The 11,920-nt window shown below is 62.7% G+C and overlaps 1 protein-coding gene across 1 annotated transcript in view; it reads left to right on the forward strand.

Moving 5' to 3' along the window:
* Positions 1-11,314, forward strand: part of FLNC (filamin C) — a 30,911-nt gene extending 19,597 nt beyond the window's left edge. The window contains 20 exon segments of the mRNA XM_040596974.1: positions 171-360; positions 1,028-1,051; positions 1,138-1,385; positions 1,593-1,680; positions 1,792-1,932; positions 2,094-2,222; positions 2,353-2,526; positions 3,048-3,209; positions 3,516-3,719; positions 4,154-4,306; positions 4,409-4,531; positions 5,019-5,261; positions 7,355-7,624; positions 7,978-8,115; positions 8,340-8,455; positions 8,810-8,939; positions 9,388-9,564; positions 10,038-10,256; positions 10,519-10,734; positions 11,117-11,314. Of these exon segments, the coding sequence (XP_040452908.1) occupies positions 171-360; positions 1,028-1,051; positions 1,138-1,385; positions 1,593-1,680; positions 1,792-1,932; positions 2,094-2,222; positions 2,353-2,526; positions 3,048-3,209; positions 3,516-3,719; positions 4,154-4,306; positions 4,409-4,531; positions 5,019-5,261; positions 7,355-7,624; positions 7,978-8,115; positions 8,340-8,455; positions 8,810-8,939; positions 9,388-9,564; positions 10,038-10,256; positions 10,519-10,734; positions 11,117-11,304 (3,333 nt within the window). The 3' untranslated portion in view covers positions 11,305-11,314.
* The last annotated feature ends 606 nt before the right edge of the window (positions 11,315-11,920 follow it).

The raw sequence follows: 11,920 nt of genomic DNA on the forward strand, positions 1-11,920 counted from the left end.
CATCTTGGCACCCATACCATGGGGTGCTGAGACCCACACAATGCCCTGGCACCCATGCTATGGGGTTCTGAGCCCCATATGGTGCTCTTACACCCATTCAATGGGGTGCTGAGCCCTATATGGTGCCCTGGCACCATGCCATGGGGTGCTGAGCCAGGTGGTGCCCGCAGGACCCCGAGGGGCAGCCCAAGAAGGCGGCGATCCGGGACAACGGGGACGGCACCTACACGGTCTCCTACGTCCCTGACCTGCCGGGCCGCTACACCATCACCATCAAGTATGGGGGGGACGAGATCCCCTGCTCCCCCTTCCGCATCCACGCCGTGCCCACCGGCGACGCCAGCAAGTGCCTTGTCACAGGTGGGCCCTGCCCCATGGCATCCCTCGCTGCCCTGCGGCATCTCCCTGCTACCCTATGGCTTCCCCATGCCGGTCCACAGCATCCCTGTGCTGCCCCACAGATTGCCTACGCAGCCCCACAGCACCTCCATGCTACCCAGTGTTGCTCCACAGCATCCCCATGCTGCCCCACGCTGCCCCCCAGACTACCGACGCTGCCCCCCAGACTACCGACGCTGCCCTATGGCATCCCCACTGTTCTGTGGCACCCCCATGGCATCCCCCAAGCTTCCCCATGGCATCCCTGTGCTGCCCCATGGCATCCCCGTTGCCCCACAGCACCTCACCCCACCACAGGCACCCTGCCTTGCCCCATGCCACCCCATGGCTGCCCCCACCCCCCGCCCATAGCTGCTGCCCCTCCCAGCACCCCTGTCTGCCCCACTGCTGCCCTCCACCACACCCCTCCCACCCCACTGCTGCCCCCCAGTACTCCCCGCCTCTTCCCACCCCACCACTGTCCTCCACCACCACCCAGCCATGCCCCATGGTGCAGTGGGGCTGAGTGGGTGCCCCCAGAGCAGAGCAGGACGTGTTGGCCCCCCGGCCCCCCCCCGGAGCCCCCCTGGCCCCCTAACACTGCCCCCTCACTCCTTCTTATTTGCTTTTCCCTGGTCTCTCTTTGCAGTATCCATTGGGGGCCATGGACTGGGTAAGTGGCGCTGGGGGGCTGGGGGGAGTTGGGGGGCTGGCATGGGGGTCCCAATGACCTTGACCTCCCACCAAACCCTCCTGCAGGTGCCTGTTTGGGTCCCACCATCCAGATCGGGGAAGAGACGGTGATCACAGTAGACGCCAAGGCGGCCGGACAGGGGAAGGTGACCTGCAAAGTGTCCACCCCAGATGGGGCTGAGCTGGACGTGGATGTGGTGGAGAACCATGACGGCACCTTTGATATCTACTATACTGCCCCTAAACCTGGGAAATATGTCATCACCATCCGCTTTGGAGGGGAGCACGTCCCCAACAGCCCCTTCCATGTCCTGGTGGGTGTTGTTGAGAGTCTGTGATGGGGTGGGATGGAGCTTGTGGTCAGCACCATGGGGTTGGGAGGCTGTGGTGGGCACCACGGAACTGAATAGGGGTCGGCGTGTAGACCATGGGGTTTGGAGACCGTGATGATCACCATGGGGTTGGGAACCTGTAATGGGGTGCCATAGATCTTACACCTCCTCTCTGCCCCACGGCATCAGGCCACAGAGGAGCCCCCCACCACCACTGAGAACCTCCGGCCCTTCAATCTTGTCATCCCCTTCACGGTGCAGAAGGGTGAGATCACAGGTATGGGAGCAGGGGGTTGTGGGGGGATTTTGGGGGTGCATGGACCAGGCTGTGGGCTGTGGGGCATGAACCACCCCCCCTCCCGGTGCCTGGCTGACGCGGTGGCCTCAGGGGAGGTGCGGATGCCCTCGGGGAAGACGGCACGACCCAACATCACTGACAACAAGGATGGGACAGTGACAGTACGCTACGCCCCCACCGAGAAGGGGCTACATGAGATGGACATCCGCTATGATGGCAACCATATCCCTGGTGAGACCACTGGGGGCTATGGGGAGCCTTGGGAGGCACTGGGAGGTGGCTGAGCAAGGCTGATGCCACCTTACCCTGGTTGGGCACCCATGGGTTGAGCAGCCCACCACGGTATGGGGTGTCCCCATGGGTTCCCTGACTGTCATCCCATGTGTCCCCAGGGAGTCCCCTCCAGTTCTATGTTGATGCCATCAACACCCGACACGTGAGCGCCTATGGGCCGGGGCTGAGCCACGGCATGGTCAACAAGCCTTGCACCTTCACCATCGTCACCAAGGATGCTGGGGAGGGTGAGTGGTGGCCAACAGGGGCACCAGGGGGTCTGGGAAGGGTTTGGAGACCCCTCAATGCTACCATCAGGTTTTGGAAAGGAGCTGGGGACCCCCTCACGCCTCCTGACACCCAACCCGTGCCCCTCAGGTGGGCTCTCATTGGCAGTGGAAGGTCCTTCCAAGGCAGAGATCACCTGCCAGGATAACAAAGACGGGACATGCACTGTGTCCTACCTGCCTACCGCCCCTGGGGACTACAACATCATCGTCCGCTTCGATGACAAGCACATCCCAGGCAGCCCCTTCACTGCCAAGATCACTGGTGAGATGGGACCCCTGTGGTCTTAGGAATACCACTAAGGGCATTGGGACCTCCGTATGACCATGGAGATGCCTGCATAGTTATGGCCGTGGGGGCACCTGTATGGCCACTGGGAACCCATCACACAGCCGTGGTGTCCGTGTCCATCCCTGGCCACCAGGACCCCATCACATGGCTATGGGGACATTGTGGGGCCTTGGGGACACCATCACATGGCCACAGGGACACTGTCCAGCTCCAGCCATGGGGATCCCATTCACACAGCCATGGGGACCATGTGCACGTGGCCATGGGGACCTCATCCATTCCCAGCCTCCAAGACCCCTTCACATGGCCTTGACCACCCCTGCAGGGCCACCAAGACCCCATCACATGGTCCTGATGACCCAGGCATAGGGCTTGAAGGACCCTATTCGCACATCTATGGGAATGCCATCCACCCCTGTCCTTGGGACCTTGTCCATCCCCACCACCACCTTGGGCTGCCATTCCCTTGGCCCCAGCTGATGGCATCTCTATAGGGGACGACTCCATGCGGACATCCCAACTCAATGTGGGCACCTCGACGGATGTCTCTCTGAAGATCACAGAGACAGACCTTAGCCTGCTGACGGCCAGCATCCGGGCACCATCAGGCAATGAGGAGCCCTGCCTACTCAAGCGGTTGCCCAACCGCCACATTGGTGCGTGGGGGACACAGGGACAGTGGACTGGGGACACAGTGACATGCACATGTGGGACCAGGAGGATGTGGGCACAAGAGAGCTGGGACATGGGATCTAGGGTGGTAGGCACAGAGAGAGGGTGATGCGGGAGTTGGGGACATGGGACAGGGGATGACAGGGCTGTGGTGTCACAGAGATGGGTGATCCCCTGGCATTGGGTGCTCATGGCTTGGTGGCTGCAGCCAGGGCACATTGCTGGTGGCCGGGGCCTGGTGGTGGTAGCCAGGGCTGGTAGAGGTGGCTGATATTGGTGTCTCCTGCCAGGCATCTCCTTCACACCCAAGGAGGTGGGCGAGCATGTGGTGAGTGTGAAGAAGAGTGGGCAGCATGTCACCAACAGTCCCTTCAAGATCCTGGTGGGGCAGTCGGAGATCGGGGACGCCAGCCGGGTGAAGGTGTGGGGCAAGGGGCTGGTGGAAGGTCACACATTTGAGGTATCTGAGTTCATCGTGGACACACGCAGCGCTGGTGAGACCACACTCCCTGGGACCACGGGTGGGGATGGTGTGGTCATGGTGGGGAGGTGGTGACCATGGTCATAGCCATGATGGGATGGTGGCCATGGCCAGAATGGGATGGAGGTTGTGGTTGTGGATGTGGTGCAGTTGTGGCCGTGTGAGAGTGGGATGGTATTGCTGTGGCTGGGGTTGGGTGGTGGTCGTGGTGGTAGCATGGCCAAGGCCCAGAGGAGATGGTGGCCAAGGCCATGCCATGGCTGTGGCTAGCATAGGATGGGGTGGTGGCCGTGGTTATGGCTATGGCATGATCATGGCCAGGATGGGGTGGTGGCCTTGGTGTAGCCATGGCCAGGATGGGCTGGGCTAGTGGCCATGGTGTGAGCATGGCCAGGATGGGGACAGCAGCAGTGAGACATCTCTGAGCATGTCCCTGTGGCTTCCTAGGCTATGGTGGGCTGGGCCTGTCCATTGAGGGTCCTAGCAAGGTGGACATCAACTGTGAGGATGTGGAAGATGGCACCTGCAAGGTCACCTACTGCCCCACTGAGCCTGGCAACTACATCATCAACATCAAGTTTGCTGACAAACATGTCCCAGGTGGGGACGGGGGGGACGAGGACACATAGGGTGGCACATGGGAACCCAGACCCCTGGGTCCCCTCATGGTGACCAGATCCCTGAGGTGGCTGTCACCCGCAGGGAGCCCTTTCACAGTGAAGGTAACAGGTGAGGGGCGCATGAAGGAGAGCATCACACGCCGGCGGCAGGCCCCCTCCATCGCCACCATTGGCAGCACCTGTGACCTCAACCTCAAGATTCCAGGTAGGGGCTGGCTTTCTTCCTCCTCTCCTCCTCCTCTTCCTCCTCCTCCACGGGACTTGGGGATGGGGACAGGGAAACATCTTGGCCGCTCCAGCTCTGATTTCCGCCTCCTTCTTCGTTTTCTCCCTCTCTGTCCATGTGTCCGTGTCTGTGTCTGCCTGTGTCCTTCCATCCATCTGTGCCTCTGTCCACGTGTCCATCCATGTATCCCTCTGGGTGTGCCTCCATCCCATGTCCACCCACGTGTCCATCCATGTGCTCATCTGTCCACACGTCTGCTTGTGCCTGTGATGATCTGCCCATCCACCCCTGCGCCTGTCCATCCCTGCAACCACCCTTACGTGATCCCTGCATCCTTCCATGTGTCCATCCATCCCTATGTCCATCCACAACTCCATCCTTCCGTGCCCCCACCCATGCACCCATCCGTGTGCCCCTGCACCTCTCCCCATGCCGTCTCCGTCTCATCGGGTGCGGTGGCCGGCAGGGAACTGGTTCCAGATGGTGTCAGCGCAGGAGCGCCTGACACGCACCTTCACGCGGAGCAGCCACACCTACACGCGCACCGAGCGCACTGAGATCAGCAAGACGCGGGGCGGCGAGACCAAGCGGGAGGTGCGGGTGGAGGAGTCCACCCAGGTCGGCGGGGACCCCTTCCCCAACGTCTTCGGGGGCTTCCTGGCCCGTGAAGGCCTGGGCTCCTTCGGCTCCATCGCCCGTGGCCAGGAGGGTGGGTGCTGGCCAGCGGGGACCTGCGTGGGGTGGGAGTTGTGCTTGCACAGGGGCTGTGCGTGCGGGGCAGTGTGCTTGCACCATGGCTGGCGGCAGTTGGTGCAAGGGAGCAGCTTTCATGCATGCTGTGCTGGCATGAGGGCTGGCTGCATTTGCACAGGGAGTGTGCTTGCAGGGGACCGTGCTTGCACATGCAGGGGACCGTGCTGGCACCACAGCTGGGCTTGCACAGGAGTGGGCTTACACAAGTGTTGGGTACAGCTGGATGTGAGAGTGTGTTTGCACAAGGGCTGGGTGCACTGGGGCAAGGGAGCAGGCTTGCACAGGCGCTGTGCACACGCAAGGTTTTGTGCTTGCATGGGGGCTGTGCATGCAGGGGAGTGGGCTTGCACCAGGGTGGGTGCAGTTGGACATGGGAGTGTGCTTGCACGGGGAGTGTGCTTGCACAAGGGCTTGGTGCACTGGTGCATCAGAGTGTCTTTGTGTGGGTGCTGTGCATGCAGGGCAGTGTGCTTGCACGATGGCTGGGTGTGCTGGGGCAAGGGAGTGGTCTTGCAGGGGTGCTGTGCTGGCACGAGGGCTGGGGGCACTGGCACAGGGAGTGTGCTTGCAGGGGCACTGTGCACATGCAGCGGGATGTGTTTGCACTACAGCTGTGCTTGCACGGTGGCTTGGGGCACTGGGGCATGTGAGTGTGCTTGCACAGGTGCTCACTTGCACAAGGGCTGGACACACTTGCACATGGGAGTGTTCTTGCACGAGGCTGGCACTCACTGGAGAGGCTGTGTGCTTGCACAGGGGCTGTGTATCTCACGGGACCTGTGTGACCTTGCACAGGGGCTGTGTGCTCACACCAGGGGCCAGCATGGCCCCCTCCCACACCAGGTTGCCTGTGCCCCTGGCATGAGGCCAGGACACATGCCTGTGTCCCAGGAGCTCTGGGGACACACTCACATGCACAAGGCTGCCTTGCACATGCGCGGTGACCAGGCACCAGCTGCTGTGCTCACAAGAGAGGGTCTGTGCCCCTCACATAGGGACATGCATGGAGGTTGTGTGGGCAATGCTGGCCCTTCACGGAGTGGAGCCCTTTGCACAAGACACAAGCGAGTATACACACTCACGGGAGTGTGCATGCCCTTAGTGTAATTGTGCAAACTCACAGGCACGCATGCATGTGTCTGTGTGATGGCAAGCATGCAGATGCGTGCACATGCTTCCAAGTGCACACACATCCTTTACACGAGGGTGCACAAGCGGGCAGCATTGTGCTCACAGGTGTGTGCATGCCCTTACCACAAGTGTGCAAACTCACAGATCTGTGGCAGGCATGCACATGTTTGCAAGCATGTGCATGTGTGCACATGCTGCAAAAATGTGCACAGGTGGGTGTGCACACTCATGGAGGTGTGCATGCTTGTGCTTACAAGCGTGTGCATGCATGTGCACACATGTCCTTTGCCTGAGGGTGCACACTTACAGGGGTGGGCATGCCCTTAGCACAAGCACGCAAACTCACAGGTGTGTGTGCACATGCAAGTGTGCAGATGGGTGCACATGCTTGCAAGGCCCTGTGTGTCCTTTGCATGAGGGTGCACACTCCCTGGGGAGGATTGCACCCAGCAAGGGTGCACATGCAGGCCATGGCGGGTGTTGGGGTGGCAGGGGGCTCCCCAGTGGGTGCTGGGGTGGTTGGGGTGCTGAGGTGCCAGGGTGCTGATGTGCCATGGTGCCAGGGTGCTGGGGTGCAAGGGTGCCCTGGTGCTGGGATGCCCTAGTGCCATGGTGATGGGGTGATAAATTGCCATGATGTCCTAGTGCCATGGTGGTGGAGAGATGGGGTGCCAGCGTGCCATGGCTACATGGTGCTGGGGTGGTAGGGAGATGGGGTGCCATGGTGCCAGGGTGCCACAGTGGCAGGGTAATGGCATGCCATGGTGCCATGGCTACACAGTACTGGGCTGCTGGAGCAGCTGCTGGGGTGCCATGGTGCCAGGGTGGTAGGATGCTAAGATGCCATGGTGCCAGGGTGCCCTGGCTACATGGTGCTGAGGCTCACGGGGGTGATGGGGTGTCCTGGTGTCCCCACAGGTGAGACGTCTCCACAGGAGCTGGCAGCGCAGGTGCTGAGCCCATCGGGGCAGCGGTTTGAGGCGGAGGTGCTGGCAGGAGGCGCAGGGGTGTACAGCGTCCGCTTCGTGCCCCAGGAGATGGGTCCCCACACCGTCAGCGTCAAGTACCGTGGGCAGCACGTGCCCGGCAGCCCCTTCCAGTTCACCGTTGGGCCCCTGGGCGAGGGGGGTGCCCACAAGGTGCGGGCGGGGGGCACTGGCCTCCAGCGCGGCGTGGCTGGCGTGCCAGGTACGAGAGGGCAGTGGGGGTACCCAGGGTGCAGCTGGGGGGGATGGGGGTGATACAGTGAGAGGTGGGGTGGATGCACTTGGCAGGGGTATGGGTGCAGTCTGGGGGGTGTGGGTGCAATGGGGGTATGGGTCTGGGGGGGTGAGGGTGTAGCTGGGAGGATGCAGGTGCTATGGGAGGGTGCAGTGGGTGTGGGTGCTATGGGTGTGGGGTTAGGGGTGCACTTGGGGGGGTATGGGTGCATTTGGGGGGGATGTGGGTGCAGGGCCATGAGGGCATGGCAGGTGGGAGTGGTGCTGGCCATGGGGTGCCAGAGGAAGACAGGGGCACCCATGGGTCCGTGTCCTCCCCAGCTGAGTTCAGCATCTGGACGCGGGAGGCGGGGGCCGGGGGCCTCTCCATTGCCGTGGAGGGGCCCAGCAAGGCCGAGATCGCCTTTGAGGACCGCAAGGACGGATCCTGCGGCGTCTCCTACCTCGTCCAAGAGCCCGGTGAGTCTGGGGGTGCCCCCCACTCCCCAAACACCCAACCCCCCCGGGGAACACGCCCACTCCCTGCCAGGGCTGTGCACCATGCTGGGGGAGCAGGACCCTCGTGCAAGGTGGGACCCATGTGCAAGGGTGTCCCTGTGCGGGTGTCCCTGCGTATGGTGTGCCTATGCAAAGGTATCCCCAAGGGAGGGTGTCCCTGTGTGAGGCTACCCGTGTGTCCCTAGGTGACTACGAGGTCTCCATCAAGTTCAACGAGGAGCACATCCCCGACAGCCCCTTCGTGGTGCCCGTCGCCTCCCACTCCGATGACGCCCGGCGCCTCACTGTCACCAGCCTTCAGGTGCCCAGGGACATGGGGATACCCACTCACCTCCCGTGTCACCCTGCACCCCTGGGCTCCCCAGGCATCCCCCAGGTCACTCCTGGGCCACCTTGTGCCCATGTGGCACCCTTGGGACCCCTGTGGTGCCAGCCTGTGCCCCTCACACCGACCCTGTGCCACCCCTGTGCCCCGTGTGATCCCTGGGTGCCCCGTGTCACCCCAGGCCACATTGTGCCCATGTGGCACCCTCGGAACCCTCGCCCCATGCCACATTTGTTGCCACCACTGGTGTCCCCCATACTGACCCCATGCCCCGCCTCCCCCTCACCCTCTCGCTCCCTGGGGGTCAGTGCCAGTGCTGTGTCCTTGCAGGAGACTGTGACAGTGAACCAGCCGGCATCCTTCGCGGTGCAACTGAACGGGGCACGCGGTGTCATCGATGCCAAGGTGCACACGCCTGCTGGCGTTGTTGAGGAGTGCTATGTCTCCGAGCTGGACAGCGGTAGGACACAGGGACACAGGGACCTGGGGACATGGGACTTGAGGACACGGGGACATGGGGACATTGTGACACAGGGACATGGGAACATGGGACTTGAGGACACAGGGACATGGGGCATGGGGATACAGGGACATGGGAATGTCGCGGCGTGGGAACACAGGGACAGGGACATGGGGGTTGCAGAGGCACAGGGATGCAGGAACCTGGGAACCTGGGGGTGGGGGAACACAAGGACATGGATACAGAGGGTTCAGGGACATGGACACGGGGAGTGCAGGGACACAGGGAGGCAGGGACATGGGGACATGGGAACATGTGGTCACGGAGGGTGGGGACACGGGGACATGGGGGTTTGGGGACACAGGGGGTGTGGAGAGATTGGGATACAGGAATGCAGGGACACGGACCTGCAGTGTCAGGGTGGTCAGTGACATGGTGCCACCCCCAGATAAGTACGCCATCGGGTTCCTGCCACGGGAGAACGGGGTGCACTCCATCGACCTGCGCTTCAACGGGCGCCACGTGCCCGGCAGCCCCTTCAACATCCGGGTGGGCGAGCAGAGCCAGGCTGGTGACCCTGGGCTCGTCACCGCCTACGGCCCCGGACTCGAGGGCGGCCTCACAGGTGACACCGCTTGCTGGGGACCTGGCTCAGGGTGGTGGCAATGGGGACGTGGCCATGGGAGGGTGGTGGTGGAGATGTGGCTGTAATACTGGAGACATGGCTACGGGGTGGTGGCACAGCCATGCCCGTGGGGTGGTGGCAATAGGGACATGGCTGTGGTAATGGGGACATGGTTCCAAGGTGGTGGCAATAGGACATGGCCATAGGTATGTATCTGTGGGATGGTGACAATGGCCATTGTCAATACCGTGGCCGTCAGAGGGTGGTGATGATATGGCCATGCCTACAAGGTGGTGGCAACAGGGACACGGGCATGGTATGGGGCCACGGCATGGTCTGGTGGCAATGGGACGTGTCTGTGGTATGGAGCCATACCTTGGGGTGATGACAACAGGGACACAGCCAAGCCTATAGGGTGGTGGTAAGTGGGGACTGCCACGGTGTGGTGCCAGCACCTGACCCACCTGGTGCAGGTGTGTGCTCGGAGTTCCTGGTGAAGACGGCCAACGCCGGGGCGGGTGCGCTGGCCGTCACCATTGATGGCCCCTCCAAGGTGAAGCTGGACTGTGTGGAGTGTGCCGAGGGCCACCGCGTCACCTACACCCCCATGGCCCCCGGCAACTACCTCATCTCCATCAAGTACGGTGGCCCCCACCACATTGTCGGCAGCCCCTTCAAGGCCAAGGTCACCGGTAATGATGGGGGGTGTGTGTGTGGTGGGTGACAGGGCGTCTCCAGGGTGGTGTGACAGGGGGGCCCAGGGTGACATGATGGGGTGGTCACCAGGGTGGCGTGATTGGAGGTCCTCAGGGTCCTGTCACAGAGGGGCCCCAGGGTGATGTGGTAGGGAGTCCCTGGGGTGACATATTGGGGAGCCTGTGGGGAGTCCCCAGAGTGGGGTGACAGGCTGGGGGTGTCCCCAGGGGTGGGCTGATGGCATCCCTGCGCCCCCAGGCCCGCGTCTCTCGGGAGGACACAGCCTGCACGAGACGTCAACGGTGCTGGTGGAGACAATGACACGGGGAGGGACAGCATCGCGGGGCCCCCCCACTTTTGGGGGTCTCCCCAAGTTCTCTTCGGACGCGGGGAAGGTGGTGGCACGGGGGCCTGGGCTGGCCACCGCCTTCCTTGGCCAGAAGAACCACTTCACTGTTGACTGCAGCAAGGCCGGTGCGTGGGGTGGGCCTGGGGCGGGTCCTGAGGTGCTGGGTGGGAGGTGCTGGGTGAATTAGAGTCTTGGGGTGTTCTGGGGGTGATGTCTGGGATGGGTCTGGGGTCTGGCAGGGGGCACATTAGGTCAGGGGAAGGTCCAGTGGGGGAGTCCAGGGGCTAGTGGGAGATGTGGTGGGTGTGGGGGGGGTCCAAGGTGGTCAGGGGTCCCAGGGGGATGTTGTGGGTTAGGGAGGGTGTCCAGGGTCTGGCGGGGGGGGTCTCAGGTCTGGTGGGGGGGTCCAGTGTCTGCTGGGGAAGGCAACAAACCTGAGGCGAGGGTCCAGCAGGGACGTCTGGGGTCTCATGAGCAGAGTGAGGACCCAGTGCTGGACCTCCCCAGGTACCAACATGCTGATGGTGGGGGTCCACGGCCCCAAGACCCCCTGCGAGGAGGTCTATGTCAAGCACATGGGCAACCGGATCTACAACGTCACCTACACAGTCAAGGAGAAGGGGGACTATGTCCTCATCCTGCGCTGGGGCGATGACAACGTCCCCGGCAGCCCCTACCGTGTCACCGTCCCCTGACCTCCCAGCACCCACGGGGTGGGGGGGGGGGGGGTGGGGGGGTCTGTGGGGTTCTGGCAGGGCCCAAAAAGGTTTGGACCTATCAATAAAGCACTGCAAGACTCAAGAGTGCTGTGATCACTGGAGGGTCCTGGGGGGAGGGGATAGGGGGGCCTGGGACAGGATACTGGTGACCATGTGAGTCTGGGGCCATGCATCACCATCTGCGGGGACTCCAGGGTAGGATGCTGGGGTCCAGAGGGGGCCCAGGGGCAGGTTATCAGGGTCTGTGGGGTCCATGGCAGGACACCAGGGTCTGGGGGTGGTGCAGGGCAGGAACCCAAGGTGCTGGGGTGGGACGGGGTGCCTAGGACAGGGTGCTGCAGTCCAGGGGGATCTGGGGCAGGGCATCGGCTCCAGGGGAGGGCCTGAGGCAGGACATCGGGTCCGGGGGGGGCCTGGGGGAGTCCCGGGCAGAATAACAGGGATCCTGAGATAGGATGGGGGAGTCTGGGGAGGGGTCTAGGTCAGGATAATGGGGATCCTAGGGAGGTCTGAGGCAGGATACTGGGGGTGGGGTGGGGGCCTGGGGCAGGATACGAGGGTCTGTGGTGGGGTCCTTGCCAGGACACCAGGG

This window comes from Falco naumanni, chromosome 5 (assembly GCF_017639655.2).
Source record: "Falco naumanni isolate bFalNau1 chromosome 5, bFalNau1.pat, whole genome shotgun sequence".
NCBI classification, from domain to species: Eukaryota; Metazoa; Chordata; class Aves; order Falconiformes; family Falconidae; genus Falco; species Falco naumanni.